The following is a 22,269-nucleotide window of genomic DNA, read 5'->3' on the forward strand; positions in this document are numbered from 1 at the left end:
TTTTTAACTTTGGAAAGAGTTTAGAAATCTAACTTCCTCTAAGATTCAACTCCACTGTACTTGGAAAGTTAGCATAGCAAGAGAATGAGTGATGAAATAGAGGGCTTCCATTTGTAGAGTCCAAGATCCTCCAGATAGTTGTACTGGACATTGATGCCTTGTCAAGAGATCAGAAAAATGATTTAGTTCAATTCCACCATTACACAGATGAGAAAACTGAGGGCTAAGTTCATATAGCTACTTTGTGGCCCATTGCTGCCAAAACAGAATTTAAAAACAGGTATTTGAGTTCTAGTTTGGAAAATGCAAAAGTACAAAAGTCTTTCTCCTCAACAGCATTATTTCCCAGAAGAGGAGACCTCCAAATATCCATTGGCTTTCTGGTTAAAAATCTTAGTGACTTGCTTAGAACACTGGGAGATTAAATATCTTGACTATGTATCTGAAGTGAGACCTGAAACCAGATATTCTAAGGCCAACTGTCTCTACTATGGCATGCTGCTTCACATCCAACAAAAGCTGGTACAATATGTTTGCATGGAAATTTGTCCACATGGTCAAAAGGATTTAAATAGAAAAAGGAGGAAGAAGGTAAAAACTGCCCATATGTATTCACCCAAACAGATGCCACTGAACATAACAGGCATGACATAGAAAGAAGAAACTCAGCGGAAAGGACCAATAATTCACAGAAGAAAATATCTACATATAATTATCCTTAGCTTTTGATGTCTACGTGCAATTGTGCAGAAAATAACCACAAACAAATAAAACCTACAGATTTTAATGAATAGAAATAAATTGTCCTTATTAAGGGTCACAGAGACTTGGTGATAAGTGATAATTAATAATTGTATTTATAATAATAACGGATATTTTACTGGAAATTTTGCATTGTCTTTTATATCCAGTCTCTCATTTGATCTTTAGCTACAAGGCCTTTTATGCCCTTTTTATAGCTTCATGAGCAGGTTATTGCTATGGAAAGGCAAAAGAAAAGATTAGATAATGTTATAGTAGAATGGCATTGTATAATCTCAGGTAGATATATATGTGAGATCTATGGATGGGAATTGGTTTAGGGAAGCATTAGGTAAGGACTGATAGATGAAAAAACAAAAGTGATATTGAGGGGGAATTATACTATTTTGTAGACTATCAAGACTTAAGAAAACGATGGAGAAAATGTTAATAATGAATATTAAACTGAAACTATCTTCTGCATATATTTTTTCAGAGAACATTGACCAGCACACTTATACAGGAAGGCATTATATAGTAGAAATGAAGGTCTTTTATTTTTATTATCTACCTATCTGCTGGAGTACTTTCCTAAAAGCTGAATAGCTAACCTCATTAATGATCACTTCATCCTTCAAAAAAAATGCAGGAGCAAGTTGTGAGGATCAAATGAGATAATATATAAAGCACTTAGAATAATGCTGTATAAATGCTTATTCTCTTCCGTCCACTTTCCTCCCTTCTCTTCCCCAAATACTGTGCCCAATTTGGGCTTATAAGAAGAACTGCTTGTCAAAGTAGAAATGTTTGTTGGAAGGAAGTGTCGTACTCCATCTTCTAACAAGTTGTTATCTATAATGAAAGAAAGTCTTGTTTCAGGCCGATACTACACACAGTAAGGCGAAAGTCACAGAAAGGCAGATTTGGACTATATGCAGCACAAATATGATATATGGCTTAAATAGCAGTTGATCAAATATGAAACAGCCGATAATATGAGGTACTGAGTTCCCCGTTACTATCTCCTTTCAAGTAGCACTTTGATGATAATGTGCTGAAAAGTCACAGAAGAAATGCTCTTTTGGGTAGGAATTGCTATTGTTTCTAATTCTAAGATTCCATGATACTGTGAATTAACAGTCTTGTTCTTTTACTTTGTTCTGTTATGCTAAGTGGTATTGCAGCTAAACCACTCAATCTGAACTTAAGAAAATGAGTTCAAATCTCTTTTCAGACAATACTCTGTGTGATCCTGGGTATGTAACTTAACTTTTGCCTGTCTCAGTCAGTATTCTCAGTTATTATAAAAATGGGATAATAATAGCACCAAGATGTAGAGTTGTTGTGAAGATAAAATGAGATATTTTAAAGCCCTTACCACAGTACCTAGCACATAGTATGCATTTAATAAATATTTGGTGTGAGTTTTTCCCTTTTTTTCATTGCCTAGATGACATCACCTATACCGGAGTTGTGTGCCTTTCTCCTAGTATCTACAAAGTCTCTTAGTTGATCTCTATAGATTTCTGACCAGATAATTTGTGTCTTTCCTGTGATATCCTCTATTTAAAGAAAGATGAAAAAGGTGATTTAAAAGACCAGACAACCCTATATAGAAAAGTTATAAAACAAACAAAAAGGGACAATTAGCCTGTATCATAAGAAAAAGCATTATAATACCTGTCCACATAGAGACAATAATGTTTAAGGTAATGTATAATAGGATCAAATAATCAAGATAGGGGAAAATACTTTCATTCAGTCATTCAGCACTTCAGGGAGAGGCTAGAACCATCAAGATGCCCCAGTGAACCATTCTTTCTGATTCACCAGCCATTGATTTGGCAAAGCACAGACTGATATTCCAAAAAAGACACATGATAATAGTTCTTTCCCACCTACCAAATACTATATGAGCAGTGGCAGAACTTGCTATTTTATGAAACAGTTTAATTTGTAGATTTTAAAAATAAACCTTATCAGAAGACATGTTTTCTTTGATGAAAATCTCTTGCTAAATCCACAAAAAAATCACATATGTAACCAAAAGACCTGCTATGTAACAAAGAAGATTATTTTGAGATTACTCTAATTTGATTGTGGCAAAGAAATTAGTGTAAATCCAAGGTATGTGTAAACTATCACCCTGAAAGTCAACATTCTGCTTTGATTCCATGAGTTATGTTGAATGATGAGGTATGCACAAAAAAGGAAAGGAAGACCAAGACATGATTGTTCATTAGTAATCTATAATAACCATAACTAAGAAGAGATAATCTTCTGAAGGGCAGTCTAAAGTTACCAATCTGTGGATAGCTAGATGGCACAGTGGATGGAGCATCAGCTCTGGAGTCAGGACCTGAATTCAAATCTGGTCTCAGATACTTAATACTAACTGTGTGACCTGGGCAAGTCACTTAACTCCTATTGCCTCTCAAAAAAAAGTTATTAGTCTATACCCACAAAGAAAAGGAATTCCCTAAAAAGAAAAATCGTCAGTATATTAGTTTTGCCTGTCCTAAGTATCTTGCTCTCATTTGTCAAAGAAAATTGAAAAAACAGCTCCCTTCCTCTCCTCCACATGTACATTTTCATACCTTGCTTGTGTGTTAAGAGGATCATGCAAAAAAGAAAAACAAACTTCCTACTTGCATTTTAAAACTTCAAATAACACTAAAAAACTATAGAGTAAGAATCATACCTATAATACTTAGCAAGAACGTTTTTTAAACTTTTACAGCTAAGTCTTGATTATTGTGAATAGTGAATCCCTTGAAGTAGGCAGCATTTGAATTCACGTTGCATTTTTTCCATAGGTCAGCTAGGTGGAACAGTGGACAGAGTCTGAGCCTGAAATCATGAAGACTCATCTTCCTGAATTCAAATCTGGCTTATGAAAAATGCTAGCTGTGTGACCATGAGCAAATCACTAAATCTGATTTGCCTCAGTTACTCATTTATAAAATGAGCTGGAGAAGGAAATGGCAAACTATTCTAATATCTTTGCCAAGAAAACTCCAAATGTGGTCATGAAGAATCAGATCTGACAGAACCAGCCTCCCATAGGATTAATTACCATATTTTACAATTATAATTTTTGCTAATTAACATATTTTAGATAACTATAATTTTGAATAGTATGAATTCAAATACATATGACCATTTCATGGGATTCATTGTTCACACTAATTAGGAGCTAGCTGAGGGTTTTTTTTTCTGATTTTTAAAAATGCTTTAGTTTATGATTAGCTTTATGGAGAAAGTAGGAAAATAGAACTGTTACATCAATCTACATATATATATATATATATATATATATATATATAAAACATGTATATGTATATAATATATTGAGGCCACAGAATTTTCTATTAGTACAACAATTATTGGGGATCAATGGTTTAATAGGACCATGAAATACTCCTTCTTAGATGATCCCCACCCATTTTTTAACAGGAACACTTTTTAAATTCCTCCTTTCAGGTTTCTAGTATGATTTTTCCCCCTATAATTAGTATTCTCCCCTTCAGAGGGAAAAATTTATTTGAACTTGCTTGGGAAAAACTAAGGGGAATTTGAAGCAACTCAGGCAAATGCCTCTGAGAAAAAACTTTCCCCTGCTTCTGCCACTTACGTCTTCCCCCCCCCCCTAATTTCACAGCTTAGCTAATTTGTTGAAGAAGAGAATTCAGGAATAGTTCAGCTTACTTTTGATCGCATTTTTTGAGGAGTTCAATTACATATTTTTTAAGAAAATTTATTTGGGTTTCATTTTGAACTTTCAAACTAATAATTCCAGTGGGTTGAGGGTTTTCTCTCTTTCCCTAAGTTCCAAAGCAATAATTGCCCCACTTACATATGTTTTAATTCCTCTAAGGGAACACATACACACATACACACACACACACACACACACACACACACACACAGAGAGAGAGAGAGAGAGAGAGAGAGAGAGAGAGAGAGAGAGAGAAACATATACATACAGCATTTTGTTTTAAAAACACATGCCACATATATAAAGTAGATAAACTCTTAGTAGAAAGAAGCAGTGGGAGAAAAGAGGATGGGGGATCAGGGCGGTTCAAATCTCCCTTAAGAAAAAAACAGAAGAGAAACAGAACTAGAATACAGATCACCAGCTCTATTCTCAGCAGCTTGCCATGAACAGCTCCCTGAATCAATTCTGTGTAGAGTCCTTCAGCAGCTGTCCACAATTTCTCTTATTTTGGTGGCTCAGCCTCCTGTCGTGGTATTTCCAAACGTAAGCATGCAAACTGTGTCAGAGAGTAGGAAGCCTTCCCCTGCCTAACCACATCATCCTGGCTTGGATCTCTCTCTTTTATGTGGTCCTCTTACAACAACTTCTTTCCATTTTTCCACTTGTAATGATGTCATCACCTCCTTCTAATGTTTCTGGCTCTTCCCTTCTTCCTTAGAGAGAGTACGGGCTGAGATTTCAGGCACAGGCTCTCAGAGGCATAAGTAAATAAGCCCTGGTAAATCCTTGCTTATATCAGAAACATTGTAGCATCTGGAGATACATTTCCCAACTTGCAGAGTGGATCCCCTCACACAGGGATACACATCCATTTAAAAGCATAATTCATAAGACACTTTCCGTGTATTTAGCTTTAAGGATACAATTAATTCAAGCAAAGATATTCAGTAAAATAATATAGTAAGAAAAGGTTTATCCAGGCATATTTCACATTATGCTTCTTCACTCACCCTATATATTCCAGCTAAAGTGATCTCTTTGCTTTTCTCTAAGTTTTGTGTTTTATCTTTCACCCCTACACTATCTCCTCACGATGGTAATACATTATCTTCTCCCCTCTGCCCTTTAAAATCTCCAGCTTCATTCTGGTCTCTGGACAATACCTTGTATGTGCTAGGTATTTAGTTTGCTAGAACTGATTAGATTGTAATATATCGCCATTTCTTAAGGAAGTTTAACTGATGAATCAATCACTACCACAAGGAGACCAGCAGAACCTATAAACCAAGCCCAGTGAGCAAATGCTTGATCTCCTTGTCAAAAAGAGAGATGTAGCATCAGAAACAATGCTAGCATGGAATATAAAATTGTTTGTAAACATTTTAAAGGAGGATTGTGGGAGATTATGGACAGTGTTGCCTCATAAGATAACAAGAAGGGTAGAGGATAAAACGCATTTACGGAAAGCTCAGCAAGAGTCTCTACTAAGCCAGATCATCCAGAGGGCACTTAAGGCTCAAACTAGAAGGAATACAACAATATCTGCTAAGATTTCTATTAAAAAAAACTTTGTTCTCCATAGATGACACAAGAGATACCACATTTGGCCTCCAATATTATAGTCTCTAATGTTCTGCAAAATGGAAACAAATGACACTAAAGAAAACAAAGAAGGGACAAGTAGTCATATTAGATCAAATACACAGAGAAAGGAAGTCTGCAGAGCTGCTGTCAAAATGCTGAGGGCACTGAAGGAATGGTTATCAAGATATTTGAAAACTAAAAGGGCACCAAATGCTTGGGGAGGGGATGGAATTGCAGAGCTTATTTATAACAACAATAAGAAGAAGAGCAAACAAGAAATTTTAAATAATTACTGACCACATGCTGCCTTTTCATTGCTTACAAAATCTTTATGAAAATAAATTTTAAAAAATAAATTATTATATTGAGAGCATAGTTGATAAATGTTTATAAGGGGAACAGGAAACTTGTACAAATTATATTTTATAGAAGACATAGAGTTGACTAAAAGGTATAGAGAACAGAAGATCTTACTATGTTTAGTGACTTTTTTTGCTGAGGCATTTGGAGTTAAGTGACTTGCCCAGGATCATACAGGTAGGAAATATTAATGTTTGAGGCCAAATTTGAACTCCAGGTCCCCCTGACTTCAGAGGTGGTGCTCTATCCAGTGTGCCACCTAGATGCCCTGCTTAGTGATTTTTAATGAAAAAAAGTCTTTGATTTGGTAGACCAAATAACACCTCAAAGGCTTTTATCCAGAAAAATCATTCCCTATGAAAGTATTTTATTGTTGTTGAATTGTTTCAGTTGCATCCAACTTTCCATAACCCTATTTGAGATTATCTTGGCAAAGATACTAGAGTGGTTCTTGTTTCTTTCTCTAATTCATTTTACAGATGAGGAATCGAAGCAAACTGAGTGAGTTGTTCAGGGTCACATAACTAGTGAATGAATCTCACAGTAAGTGTCTGCAACTGGATCTGAACTCAGGAACTCCTAAATCTAGGGCCAGTGTTCTATTCACTGTGCCACTTAGCTGCCCATGCAGGTGTTGGAATCACCTAAAATGCCTACAAAACTTTTGTTCAATCTCATTGTTCAATGACTATTCATTTCAAGCGGTACATAAAACAGAGTATATTCACCAAAGATTCACCAAAATCTAACTCAAAACAAAATCAATAAAAAAGGGATTCCTGATGCATGGTAAGGTTTTCTAGATGGTTCTGTTTTGGGATGATATAATGCTCTTTTCTAATATCCTAGAAAATAGCAGAACCTTCTCATGAGATCTACAATCACTCAAAAAGATCTTGGAGTAAATATCCAGAGCACATTCCAAATGTGAAGTCCTCCAAATACCACTTTTATGGATAGGCAGATGATTGATCGATCCATAATCACATCAAAACGTTCAGCCTAATTATCCATGCAAGAAGATAGTATCAGAATGTGATATACAATTAGATGGATGATCCATAGACTTGGCCCATCAGTACATGCAGAGAATACAATTCCATTGGGCTGGCCACATTGCTCAAATGCCGAATACATGCTTGCCAAAAAAAAAAAATTATGGGAAACTCACACAGGGCAAGTGCTCATGAATTGGTAGGAAAAGAAATGCAAGGACTCTCTTGCATTTTTCTTAAGAACTTTAGAATTGATTGTATGACATGGGAGACACTTGTACAGGACCACCTAGCATAGCGTGACCTCAACAGAGAAGGAACTGTGCTCTATGAGCAAAGCAGAATTGAATTAGCTCAAAGGAAACATGAGATGTGAAAAGTTAGAAAGTTCACCCCAACTGTTTATAGGATTATTTGTGTCCAACTTGAGACCTTTATCGATCTGATCAGCCACAGTTAAACACATTGCAGCTCAATTCTAACATAATGATGTCATTTTGGTCCTCTTCAAGAATGGAAGACAACAACCAACATGTATTTTGAATAAATACTATGAGTGAATAATGAGATATATCCAGAATTTAACCTAAGGAGAAATAACTCCTGTATTCCTTTGAGAAATTGCATAATATGAAAACAAACTCCCATCATTTTAATCTAAATTTTTCTTGTTACAATGTCTACAAAGTCAACAATACCATAAACTCTGTAGAATTAACATTGCCATTCACTCAAAGCATAGTGGTGAGGGGGACATTAGCTTTGAACAGGCTACAACACATAACTAATGAAGAATTGTGGAAGAGAAAGAAACGTGTCAGAGACATGGTTGACCAGAAAAAAAAATGACTGGTCATATAGCAAAAAATGAAAAATGGACAGTTTACTTCCTTTAGTAGAATCCACACAATTTCAAGAGAATTCACAAAAAAAGTCCCTAGTACATCAAATAGATCTCTTGTTTTGGATGTATGAGAGGACCTGGACAAGAATCAAACAGGACATAGCAAAACCCAAATGGATTGTAATCTGTGTGGATAGAAGAAATATCCATATTGTCACAGGTTCACAAAAGCATCAAAGCAAGTTCTAGAAAATAGTATGAATGTGCAATTCCAGCTACTGCTTTTAGTTTTAAATTCGTAACTCATTATAAGCCAAGTGAGGAATCTTATCAACCATCAATTGTTTTTAGTTATGTTAATTTAATGCAATTAAATTCAACATATTTTGTTAAGCATCTACTATAATGATAATAATAAATGCAGAATTCTTTCTATCTCTATGCTGTTTTGTCTATCCCCTCCACAACCCTGTGCTTGATATTGAGGATAAAAAAAAAAAAAAAAAAAAAAGGTGTGTAATCTGCCTATTCTCATCCCAGGTTGTTCACCTCCCAAAGAAAAGCAATTGTCTATTTTGTAGGGTCACAGCCTTCCACCCCTGACATTTCACTTTTGCTTAACCTTTTTTATTGCTAAAAAGAATAATCCGTGATCCTTCTTCTTCTTAATATCAGAGAGCTATTTTTTTCTGCACAACCTATGTCTCCACCCACAAACCCACAAAGGAGAAATAATTTTATACTGTCATCTCAGTCTTTCTGCCAGTCTTGACTGTGACGAGCATGACACAGATCACTGAACCTTTTCCAAAACTGTGGGTTGTCCCAGAACTCCAACTAGAGCTAAGAACATTCAATTAGTGGCTGGGTCAGACAGCTTGAATGTAATCAAAACAAACCACAGCTATGGAATTGAGAGGATAATTTGACTTTAAAGATTCAAACAAAAGCACATCTTACATTTGGGGTTTCACTTGGTGAGCAGCAACTCATTATGATAATAAAGAGGAGTTTGTTATAGCTAATAGACTTTTATTTTCTCATTCCTTATTTATCCTTTGAAAATCAGTCAACCCACTGACCTGGTTTTAAACCGTTAAAGTTAGATTTAAGAAATATCCTCCATGGGATATTTTTTATTAGGATCTCACAATACCACTACTTCTGTTAGCATTTAAGGACAACATTGACTATTAAAATTGATCATAGTCCTATACAGTGTTTTTTGGGGGAGGAAATATCATTAAGTAAAATATTAATCTCTTTAACATCAGGTCACCTCAATTAAACTAAGTAGTTATTCTAATTCTTTTCATACAAAGCAGAATTTCTATCCACCAAAAATCATTGTGGGATTAAGGTCTTAGCTTTATAGGATCAAAATCTACAGTGTCCTTTCACATTATAAAAATATCATACAAAATTTTTAGCCAAAAATTAAGACACAATATATTGGTGACAAAATCTCAAACAAAAAAGGCAGGAGGAGGGGATGAGGGCTTCCTTTTCTCTTCTGAAACTTAGTTGAAAACTCATGTCACTGATGTACTTGGGGCTTTCATTGGCATCCAAGAGTTCCAATAAAGTCTTGTGGTTTTGAACATAGATCACATATATTGAGAATTTGAAGAGGCTTAAGGGGCTATGTATCTAAGATCTTCATTTAATAGATGAGAATATTGAGGTCTCAAAGGTCTTTCCTAAGATCACACAAGTGCAAGTGGCGCAGCTGGGATTTGAATACAGGTCATTTGATTCTAAAGCTCTGTTCTTTCCACTAAAGGAGAAAGAAACAGAATTGGGTATTATCCCTAAAATAACAGCAGTATACTCCAATAATTTTTATCCTCTGGACATCATTAAACATAATGCTTCCAGTTTCGTGTGCTATGTTGGAAAAGAAGTGTATGTATATATCCTCATGTCTTTATCTAGCAATCTAGTTTAAACAGGTTGTTGTGTTGATGTGAAAAGAAAGTTTCACATTTTATATGTGAGAAAAATGCAGCATATTTTTTTTATTTTATAGCTGGGCCCAAATTTCCATGTCTTCTTTTTGGGGAATTTTCTTGGCAAAGATACTGGAGTAATTGTTCATTTACTTATCCAGCTCATTTTATGGGGGGAAAAAACCGAAGCAAATAGCATTAAGTAACTTGCCCAGAGTCATATAACCATAGAGTAACTAAGATTGGATTTGAACTCAGATCTTCTCAACTCCAGGTCTGGTGCTCTGTGCATTGTTAGGGCCACCTAGCAGCCTGAAGCTTAGTATACTACACTGCAAGCAAGACTTGGAATGAGAAAAGCTTGGGTGCAAGTCCCATTAGGGACACATATTGGCCAATGATGATGGCCAAGGACCCACAAGGATAGCTGTTGCACATCATTGGAAGAAGTCTTTACACAGGGTCGTCTTTGCAATGATGAAATAATCTCCCCATTTACAAAAAAAAGGCAACATTTAGTTGTGTAATTTCATCAAAGAGTTTTAGATGGAATATTTTAGATCCAAATGCCTTGTGACATGTGGTTGTCACCTAAAGCATTAAGGAAGATGTTAGTCTATTTGAGGATTTTCTGGCTAAAACAAAAAATGACCCTGAACTGTCTTTATTCCTTTACTTAAAGTCAGGCTTTTGTCTTCCCTTCTTTCTTTTTTTTCTGTTTTTCAGCACACATAATCAATTAAAACATCTTGACCATATCAAAGCATTTGAGCCACAATATTTAATATTAGTTATTATAATGGCTGAAAAGACTGAATTATCTAGACCACAAGTGAATTCTGTAGTTAGGTATAAATGTAGATAGATAGACAGATGGGATAGATGAATAGATGGATGGATGAATGGATTGACAGACAGTTGATAATTGGATGGATGGATGAATGGATGGATAAATAGACAGATAAATGGATGAATGAATGGATAGATAGAAAGATAGATGGAAAAAGGGATGAGGGATAGATAGACAGAAATAGATGTATAGATGGATTGATAGGTAGGTAGATAGGCAGACAGATGGACAGATAGATAATATGTATATTACATACATATATGTGTGAATATGCATATTACATATTATATATATATATTACACAAACATCTTCACTATTAATAATTATAATAATAATTAAAGCACATTTAGGTTTGAAAACTATTATCATACCATTTGATTCTCACAATACTTTGATGAAAGTAGGTGTGATTATTATCTTTATTTTACAGATAAGTTAGTTGAGGCTGAGGAAAAGTTAAATGGACTTGCTCCAGGTTCCAGAGTTAATAAATATCTGATGTGTGATTTAAATATAGATCTTTTTTGTTTTTTTTTAAACTTTCTTTTTCTTTTTTTTAAAAGTTTTAATTTAATTATTTATTTAAAACTAAATATAAAATAACAAAAGAAATAGAAAAAATACAGAAAAATAAAAAACAAAACAAAATATTGTCATATGTCCAGCAGGACCTCAGGGAGGATTAAAAATATGTAATAATAAATTTCCATTTAAAGAAAGCATAGATAATAATAAGCAGAGATTATATTCATGACTTCATCTTTCCAGGTCTTCTAATCTCTGCATCAAATGCTTAGTTTACATCTTGGTAGGATGTGATTTATGTCCATGCAGTCTCAATCTCGTAAGTTTTCCTGGAGGGCCAAAGGAAAATAGTATTCCTGAAAGCCAAGGGAAAAGTCCTTCTTTATGAGGACAATATTTTGGTAGAAAGATTCACTAGAAAATGTGTATATATTAGAAAGCGAAACCCCCAAACTATAAATTCAGTCAGTAGATGGGCAAATAAAGTCCAATTGCAGCTAAAACTGGGGCATCTGATTGGTGCATGGATAGAGAAGGAATCAGGAGAACCTGAGTTCAAAACTAGTCTGAAACACTCATTAGCTGAAGATCCTGAATAAGTCACTTATCAATCACTCTCAAATTACCTCTCTGCCAAAAAAGAAAAAAGGGTGAAAAAGAGAAAAGGGAAGGAAGGAAGGAAGGAAGGAAGGAAGGAAGGAAGGAAGGAAGGAAGGAAGGAAGGAAGGAAGGAAGGAAGGAAGGAAGGAAGGAAGGAAGGAAGGAAGGAAGGAAGGAAGGAAGGAAGGAAGGAAGGAAGGAAGGAAGGAAGAAAAGGAAAGGAAAGGAAAGGAAAGGAAAGGAAGGAAGGAAGGAAGGAAGGAAGGGAAGGAAGGAAGGAAGGAAGGAAGGAAGGAAGGAAGGGAAGGAAGGAAGGAAGGAAGGAAGGAAGGAAGGAAGGAAGGAAGGAAGGAAGGAAGGAAGGAAGGAAGGAAGGAAGGAAGGAAGAGGGATCCACTGTGGAAGATTTCTCCAGAGAAAGAGAAAAGTTCAGAGTTTCAGTGTTAAAACAATAGTTGTTGATTTTCTGTATAGCATTTTTAAATGGCCTATTTACAAAACAACATTTAAGCAGATGAAAGAGTTCAGAGAGAAAAACAGTGTCAAATCCACAGGTAGTGCTCAATAAATGTTTCTTGAGATTATCCAAGGGTTCAGAATGTTTTATTTTTCCTTTATTTTAAAACTAAACTCCTTTCACCTTAGGACATATTTTAGCTTGGGCATTAGCTGGTTATTCTTCCTTCCCTTGCAGGATATGGATTTAATCATAAATCAATAGGTCATTTCCAAATCAATTTACTTTTAACAACCATGTGCCAGAAGTGAAGGAATATGTTAATAAAAGCAACAAAACTTAATGTGAAGCTTTAACAGATGATTTATTTATAGGCAATTCAGAGTTCTACTTGATTCATAAACTCCAGTCCCTGAAATTTGTCACCCAAAAGAAAAAGTTTATATTTGTCTGAGATAACCAGCAAATATTTAGAAAACACTTTGAACTCTAGTGTATGATCATTTTTTCCTCTTCCAAAGAATATGATTTTGCACTCAGCCCAATAGCCCAAATGGATAGGCTCAAGGCCTATTTTGCTCACTTATTAACCACTAAATTCACAGAATCTTAAAGAAGAACAAGACCTAGGTATTATCCAGTCCAATCCATATGGGCAAGAACCTCCTCCATAATCATTCAATCAACAGGCACTTAATCATTGCCTGCTCTGTAACAGTCACTGTGCTTGGATTCTCTAGGAGTTTATAATCTAGTTAGCAGAGGCAACATAAATGGGGGAAGGGGGAAAGTGAGCATGTGCGCACATAAAATAAATATTACCTTGTCAGAAGAGCAGCTAGGTTGCAGCACAGTGAATAGAGAGTTAGACCTAGAATCAGGCTGACCCTGCCTCAGACACTTCCTTGCTGTGAAACTCTAGGCAATCACTTCACCCAATTTGCCTCAGTTTCCTCATCTGTAGAAATAAATGGTAAATCATGCCAAGAAAACCCAACTGAAATAGGGTCCTGACTGAAATCACTGAACGACAAAATCTTGCCAGAAAGGCACTAGCATTGGAAGCATAGAGAAAAACATCTTGTTTCAGAAGGTGCTGCTTGAACTAACAAAGCTTTGAATAAAACTAGGGAAACTAAGAAGCAGAAATAAAGGATTGTGTTCCAGGTGTGAGGTTTGAACAATAAAGAAAGGCAGAGATGGGAGACAGTGCCAGGTGAGAGGAACAGTTAAGACTAGCTTGAGTAGCCTTATTTCATGTGAACAAAGGGGAAAGTATGCAAGGAGGCCGGCAAGGGAAGTTGGGGACAATGTCAAAAGAGCTTTAAATGCCAAATTGAGAAATTTATGTTTGATCCTAATGGTGATAGGGAACTATGAGTGTATATTAAGTCAGGGAGTGATGCGGTCACACCCACAATTTCCAAAAATTACTTTGGCAGTTATTTAGGGGGTGGGTCAATGTGACAGTGACTTTGACCACAGAGATCTGTGAAGAGGATATTGCAATAGTCTAGGTGAGAGATAATAAGGGCTTCAACTCTGATAGTGGTTGTGTGAATGGAGAGACGGGATCAATTGTGCGAGATGTTATGAAGGCAGAAACAAGATTGGGCAGCTAATTAAATAATTGGGATGGCTGAGAGTGGGAAGTTCAGAGAGACTCAAGGGTTTTGAATTTGAGTGGCTGGAATACATGATTATCCAAACTCCAATGAAAGAACTCCATTGATTAAGGACTCTATTTCCTAAGACAGTCTGTTTTACTTTTTGCTTATTTCTAAATGCAATCATTTTTCAGTTATGTCTGACTCTTTGTACTCCTTTGGGATTACATTGAAATGGTTTGCCATTTCCTTCTCCAGCTTATTTTACAGATGAGGAAACTGAGTTAAACAGGGTTAAGTGATTTGCCCAGAATCACACAACTAGGAAGAGTCTGATATCAGATTTGAACTTTGGAAGATGGGTCTTCCTGACTTCACATCCCTACCACTGAACCACTCACCTGTCAAATGTTATACAGTTTTTCTGAATGTTGAACCAAAACTTTCCTCTGCTACTTTTATCTATTGCAACCAGTTCCTTGCAAGTTTCTTCAATCTACTTTTTGTATAGCATGGTTTCTACTTCTCCCAGGATTCTGATTATTCTTTTCTGAATATATTCTAATTTGTTGGTGTCCTTCCTAAAATTTTGTTATTGTAAACCACTGCAAAAACTGGAAAGCAGTTTGGAAAGGGAAAAAAGGCAGGGAGGATATAAACCAGCATTCCACACCATATAACAAATTCCAAATGCATGTTTTTACTGCACCTGATTCCATCAATGTAGGAACTTCCCAATAAAGAACTTCCTTTAACATGACAGATCAGTCCTTTCCCTGGAACTTATGGAGGATAAATCATTTGTTCAAGAACAGATAAGTAGCACAATCAGGATTCAGCCTGATATCTCCTTATGTACATTCTTGGCAAATGACTCTTCCTATTACTTGGCAAAAGATTCTATTTCTCCAGGTTTCTTGGGCCAAGTACTCATTTCATCTCCCATGATTCTTCAATAAGCAGTCATCCAAATGAAACTGCATGAGAGACAGAGGTAATTTAAAAGTAATTATCATATTTGTGATTTGGCCAGGAATTGAAATCAACCAAAGAACTTCGAAGGGCACTTAGGGCCAAAGACAGTAAAGACCAGCCTTACTTTTTATCCAAATTCTTGATATGTTGAAAGATCAGTGTGGATTGCTAGGAATCATTTAATCTGTGATTACTTCTACCCTTCTACAACAAACTTAATCGCCTAGGATAAGTTTCTCATGAAGAAGGAAAGAAGGAAGGGAAAGGGAAGAAGGAAGGAAAAGGAAGGAAGAAAGGGAAGAAGAGAGGGAAGGAGGGAAAAGGGGAAGGAAGAAAGGAGGGAGGGATAGAGTAAAGAAAGAAGAGAGGAACAGAGGGAGGAAAAAGTGATAAGAAAGGAGGGACAGAGAGAGACAAGAAAGACGGGGAAAGGAAGTCACAATTGTAGCCAGTAGCATTATATTTTTCAATCCCAAGAGAAGTATGTTCCTGGTGGAAGGGAAAAATTGTAGCAAACAGTCTCATAGCAGTTATTGAAACTGAGTTTTATGCTCTTATTCTGACATAGAGACAGGCTGAAATCTCAGTTTTTCAAATTTAGCAATGTATAAAGGTTAGTTGCACAGAAAGTGTTTTGGCAACAATAAGATTGCACTTGCAGAAGCTTCAGGATGTTAGGATAGTGAGTGGTTAGTGAGTCATATTGTATTTTGACCTGAATAGGGATAATATTTTCTTGTATTTTGGTAAGAATATTTTTATTTTGGTTGAATAAAGGGATAACCAATTAAAGAAACCTATATTATTTTATTTTTGAGAATATCTATCCATTTGGGGAAGCTATGCCTTTTAAGAAAGTTTCAGGCACTCATAATAAGTCACAAAAGTTAACAGATTAACAGTTTAGTTTTGAATTAATCTCCAAGTGAATTATGTCCATTTTTGGTTCAAGAGCTGATTTCCTACATATAAAGAACTTCTAGCATGTAAATTCTCACCATTAGTGTACATTTGCAACACTTCTAAGAAGTGGCTTTAACAGTCACTTAGAACACTGAAAAGTTAACTTTCCTCTTGTCTCAAAGTGAGCATATATCAGAGACATAAATTGAATGTAGGCCTTCCTGACTCCAAGCCTGATTCTCTATTTACTACACCAATTTACCTTTCCATTAAATCAAACAAGTCAACAATTTATTTTTCCATTAATTTCCATTTTTTACTGAATCAACCAACAGTTATTTAAAATGTTTTCAATTTTTACTCAAGAAAAAAAAAAACTATACAAGCCGACAAAATCAGGTTACTTGTAAGTGCCAAATGGCCTGAGAGATCTTGAATGGAGGTATCATTTGTCAAGGAACATACTCTGAAAAGGCACTTTCCTTCTTTTCTAGATGGTATACATCTGCCACTATGCTTATTTTCCTGACACTTAGTTTAGAAAATAACGTCACTTTTGTTATATGAAGATCACTTCATGGAATATTTTGCCTAGAAAAGAGAAGACTCAAGGAAAACATTATAGCTGTCTTCAAATATTGAAGGATTGTCATGTGGGAAGGAGATTAGATTTGTTCTGTTTGACCCAGAGGGCAGAACTCTAAGCAGTGCAAGAAATTGCAAAGTAGAAAATTTAGATTTGATGTCCCCCCAAAAAAAAGAGTCAAAAAGCAGAATTGGTTAATACAAGAGGGTTGGATTCTCCTTGGATCTCTTCAGGCAAAAGCTGAATGATCACCTGTCAGGTATGTCAGAGAAGGAATCCTGGAAAGGGTTGACCTCAATGGCCACAAAGGTTATTTTAACCTCTCAAATTCTGTGATAACATGTCCATCTTCTTCCTTAACCAAAAAAAAAAGGAACCCAAGAAAACTAACAAAAATGGATTTCTCTATGATTAGGATTTGCCTTTGAATATAATGGAATGGTTTCCATTGAGTATAGCAACTATTCATTGTTGATTTCGAGAAACTTGATCTTGCTTGTTTATGTCACCATCTGGCAACTTGATGGATATTATTATTATTATTACCTATATGGTAATAATGGAAGTGGTTGCATTTCATTGCTTTTAAATGGACATCCTTAGTGATTTTTAAAACACTATTCAACATTAAAAGTTATAAAGCAATGTATCAGAGAACCATTGTACAATAAACCTCAGAAAAGGTAGAAATATATTAAGTACTCATACATAGAGAAAATTCCTTTTCCTCCATTGTTCCCAGGAAATTTCCTGCTGTTTTTGAAACCATGAGCTGCCAATTGGGATACTTGGGACATGGACATTTATTGCACTGAAAGATTTAATAGGAGAGGAGTCTGACAGAAATGTCTTAAAACACAGTGCCATGTAATAAGTACATTGCTGTTATGAGTCAAATTGAAATAATAAATATTGTGTTTTTATAGAGCACTATAGCATGGCAGGCTGTGTACATGGTCCACAGTAGATTTGTGGGCCAATCCAACATGGAAACACTGGGAACCAAACTGGGCCATTTGTGGAGTAGTGATTATAGAAACTTCATTCTGAGAAAGTTTGAAAACTATTGGACTTTAATGCATCCAAAAATTGCATACCTTGGTGTGGAATTTTCTAATTTTGTATGGTAATATTATAATTAAGAAAACATTAAATATATTACTGATGTGGAAACTTTTTCTAAGGTCTCTCCAGACAAGATGGCAGAAAAAAGTGTATATAAAGGAGCTAAAATCCTTACATGCCCTTCACAAGAGTTAGAAATTCACTAAAAGGGGGTGGAAAGCATCTTAAAATTATATTAAAATACACAATCAAGCAAAATAGAAAATTACCAAAGTGAAATAAATGCTGATATAATTTAAAAATACAACAAACCAATTAAATAAAATCAAATTTTAGATGTCACAAGGTGTGTATGTGTGTGTGTGGGGGGGAGCCAATATTTGATAGTTCAAAATGGTCTTAGGTGGACAAATAACATCTCTTAAGAAATTAAAGAAGAATGACCATGAATAGAAAATTGCAAAACCAAATAAAAGTTGAGTTTGAGGAAAGTGACAAATCAGTGGACAGAACTTAAGTTAAAAAGTTTAAAAACTTGAAAATCTAATAGAAATAATGAAGAAAGTAGCTAGAGTAGAAATTACAATAGAAAATCTCAAAAGATCAGAAAAAGAAAAAAACAGAATTGTATGCAATGTACAGTTGTTAAAAATACAAATTCAAAAAAAATGACAGAATTTCAATTCCAAATTGGGATCCATGCAGAGTAAAAGAATCAAAAAGGACAGATCATAACTCTCAACGTTATAGGTATCCAAAAAAATTGAGAAAGACAATCTGAGAATTATGTTCCAGAAAATCAGTAAATCAAACATCCTGAAAAGAAACAAAAAGATGATGAAATACCAATAGAAACATAGTTCTTAGTAACATAGAAGTTTATTAATGTTTGATGTCACATTTGAACTCAAATCCTCCTCAGGCCAGTGTTCTATTTACTGGATACTGAATTCCCCGCTCATTTAACCCATTTTCAATTAAATAAACGGTTTAAACAATTCTTCCAGTACTGGTGAAGGACTTATTAGTCCATCCACATTATCTTCTTTGGTTCTTCTATGACTACATGGCACATGTTTACAAGCAAAGTGACTATATAGTAGAGAGTGTTGGAGTTAGAAATTGTTATTGTCGTTAAGTTGTTCTTGTTACATGGAATAGTCAGTCAGTAAACATAGTAGGTGCTCAATAAATGTGGCCACAAAGAAAGATAAAATATAGTCCCTGTTCTGAAGGAAATAACAATCTAATGGATGAGACAAATAAAAATAAGTTATAAAAAGGACAAATTGGATATAATCAGTAGAGGAAAGGCATTAAAATTAAGAGACAAAAGGAAAGACTTCTGAACAATGGGATTGTAGCTAGGACTTGAAGGAAGCCAGGAGACAAGGATGAGAAGGGAACAGAGAAAAAGTCAACTGCCCTTAAAAAGATGGACCCCGATATCTTGGGCATGTGGGCTCTATGCATTAACTAATAGCTATAACCAGTTACAGAAACCTAGTAACAAAAAGTGCGCCATTACATGAAGTAATTTTTTATATTGAACAATAATGAACATAATATAATGTTATGTTTCTTTGAGCCAAAGTAGGATGTTCTGTTACCTTCTCAGAAATGGACTCTCACCCATCAACTTTATCCTTGTTTTTCCTGGAGTTAATATTATCACATCTTCAGATCTCAATAAATGATACTGATTACTTACAACCAAAGTTTACCTTCAATTGGGCAAATTCATGGGATTTCCTCAAGACCCATATTTTGGAGGTCTCTACAATACTTTAAAAACTGGAAACTAGTTTGTAACTCTGAACTGATGCTATCTCCTTTTTTATTCTCAGTCATACCCATGTATTTGAGCTGTTAAAATCTTACAAATTTGAATTCTTCAATATTCCTAATTTTTTATTTCATTATAATTTGGTTTATCCCTTTAAATAGAAACCTGTTTTATTACATTACTGAAGTTCAGAGGTAGTTTTGTTTTGTTTTTTAAGTCTAAATTTTCTAATAGATTTTCAGAGAAGCGAGGTGATGTACCAGAACTGAAATCAGAAAGATTCATCTTCCTAAATTCAAATCCATATTCAGACACTTACTAGCAGTGTGACTCTGGGCAAGTCACTTAACTTTGCCTCATCTGTATAATGAGGCAGAGAAGGAAATGGATTCACAAAGAGTTGAACTTAACTAAAAACAACCAAATGACAAATTTCTAATAGATTGTAGGACAATTTTTTTTATTATCCTCAGATGAGGGATTCTTAACCTGGAATCAGTGAACTTAAAAAAAAAGATATATTCTGATAACCATTTCAATAGAATTGGTTTCCTTTGAAATACCATGTGTTTTATTTCATGCATTATTTTGAAAAGGGGTCCATGGGTTTCAAATGGGTCTGTATCACACAAAAAAGTTAATAGCCCCTGGACCAGATGGCTCCTTATAACTCTAAATCTGGGATCCTATGTTTCCTTTTTTAAAAATAACAGCTGGCATTTATATAACACTCTAATGTTTACAAAGTGTTTTACATACATTATTTCATTTAAGTCTCACTACCACCTTGTGCTGCTGAGTCTGTCATCATTCCCACTTTCCAAGTAAAGAAACTGAGGTTCACAGAGGAACTGATCTCCCCCACCCCCAATCACTAAACTAAGTGTTTGAGGCAGGATTCCAATCCAGATCTTCCTAAATGTGAGTTCACACCTTTCTTCTTCCCACAAGTACACCTAAGGTGGACAGTAAGAACAGAGATTTGATGCACACTTAAATAATTGTTAGCAAATGGAATCATTAGATTCTTGCCCTTGAAAATACCATTTTCATATATAACTGAGAATTATTATCTGTAAATCAGTGTTTGAGGTTTGCAGAGAGCTTTCTTTATGTACCCTACAACCACCATAAAGTCTATAGTAGAGAATATTCGACATGAGCTGGATTTGGGATCTGCAGACCAGAATTTGGATTCCATCTTTGTTTCCAGCTTTTGTGACATAAGCACAAATTCAATATTTGTGATGAAGAGGTTGGATTAAATTATTTCTTAAGATTTTTCCTGATTAGTTCCAAATACTGGAAAATCTATGTCAAGTTGGATGTGATTCCCTTTTTTTTTTCTTTTTTTTTTTAAGAGCACAATGTAGAGTAAAAAGCAGACTTGCCTAACCAGTGACTAAAGGAAGAATCTTTTTAACTTGGTATAAACCTTGAAGTTTAGAGAGGGCAAGAAAAATGAAGATTGTACAATGTGATTGGAAAGGGTATAGCTAAGACTAATGAGATGAAATTAAGTGAAAGAGAAATGTGAACTGAATATCAAGAAATATTTCCTGTAGATGGGGTTGTGATTAGATCTTGTGAAAATATCCCAAAGGAAGTGGTATGAGTCTTCTATATTAGCCGTGTCACTTAAAACTGGACTGGACTTCAAATTCTCTACAAAAAAAAAAATACATAGAAAGAGTCTGACTTCGGCAGGATGATAAGTGAGATGACATCTCCAATTTTATTGATTTGGTCTCAGGTGTCTGCTTCCAATCACACATTTTCCCATGGAGAGGAGGGGTTTGCATTCTGCTAAATTTTACCTATTTTTCTTCTTTTTCAGAACACATTTTTATTAAAATCCTGTGCTTGGAAATGACTTCCTTAAGTGGCAAAGTGCAGACAGTTTTGGGTCTTGTGGAACCAGGTCAACTTGGCCGGACCTTAACCCATGAGCACTTGACCATGACCTTTGACTGCAGCTATTCCCCTCCTCCACTGGGCCAGGAAGCTTTGTCTAAGGAACCTCTTCTGATGAAGAACTTGTTTTGGATTCAGAAGAACCCATATTCCCACAAAGAGAATCTTCAACTAAATCAGGAGATTGAAGCCATCAAGGAGGAGCTCTTATATTACAAAGCCAATGGAGGTGGGGCTCTGGTGGAAAACACAACCAGCGGACTTAGTAGAGATGTGAAGACCTTGAAATGGTTTGCAGAAGAGACTGGGGTCCACATCATTTCTGGGGCTGGATTTTATGTGGGTGCCACACACTCTCCGGAGACCCGTGCGATGTCCATAGAGCAGGTAAATAATTCCTAGCCGATATCTATACTCAAGAGTAGACTAGCCTTGTCCTTGTTTATTGGTGAACTTCAGTTCACAAATAAAAATCTCATTGACTCAGAACCAGTGGGGCATGCTACAGAGTCACAGGGGCACAGAAGGAGATGGTGATTAAATGCCAGATCATTAATACTTCATAAAGAAAACTTTGGACAAAGAAAATCTTGATGTGTTCTGTGCTGAAAAATCCCAAATAGTGATAATTATATTTCAAAGATATTGTATCAGTGCTCAGTAGTGGTACCATGGCCTGTTTATAAACCTCAGTTTTCCATTATAAACCTCAATTATACAAGCTTAATTTTCCTTCACGATTTTATAATAACCCAGCAGTAAAAATTCACTGTAGGGTGAAACTTGGCAGGCTGAGACTTGGCAAA

At 35.4% G+C, this 22,269-nt stretch overlaps 1 protein-coding gene across 2 annotated transcripts in view; it reads left to right on the top strand.

Moving 5' to 3' along the window:
• PTER (phosphotriesterase related) overlaps positions 1–22,269 on the top strand; it is a 101,647-nt gene that overhangs the window by 33,608 nt on the left and 45,770 nt on the right. For both annotated transcript variants that reach the window (XM_074266673.1, XM_074266674.1), the window contains exon 2: positions 21,387–21,850. In XM_074266673.1, coding sequence (XP_074122774.1) covers positions 21,419–21,850 — 432 coding nt within the window. In that variant the 5' untranslated portion in view covers positions 21,387–21,418. The remainder of the gene's footprint in view (positions 1–21,386; positions 21,851–22,269) is intronic.

The sequence above is a fragment of the Sminthopsis crassicaudata genome, chromosome 5 (genome assembly GCF_048593235.1).
Source record: "Sminthopsis crassicaudata isolate SCR6 chromosome 5, ASM4859323v1, whole genome shotgun sequence".
NCBI classification, from domain to species: domain Eukaryota; kingdom Metazoa; phylum Chordata; class Mammalia; order Dasyuromorphia; family Dasyuridae; genus Sminthopsis; species Sminthopsis crassicaudata.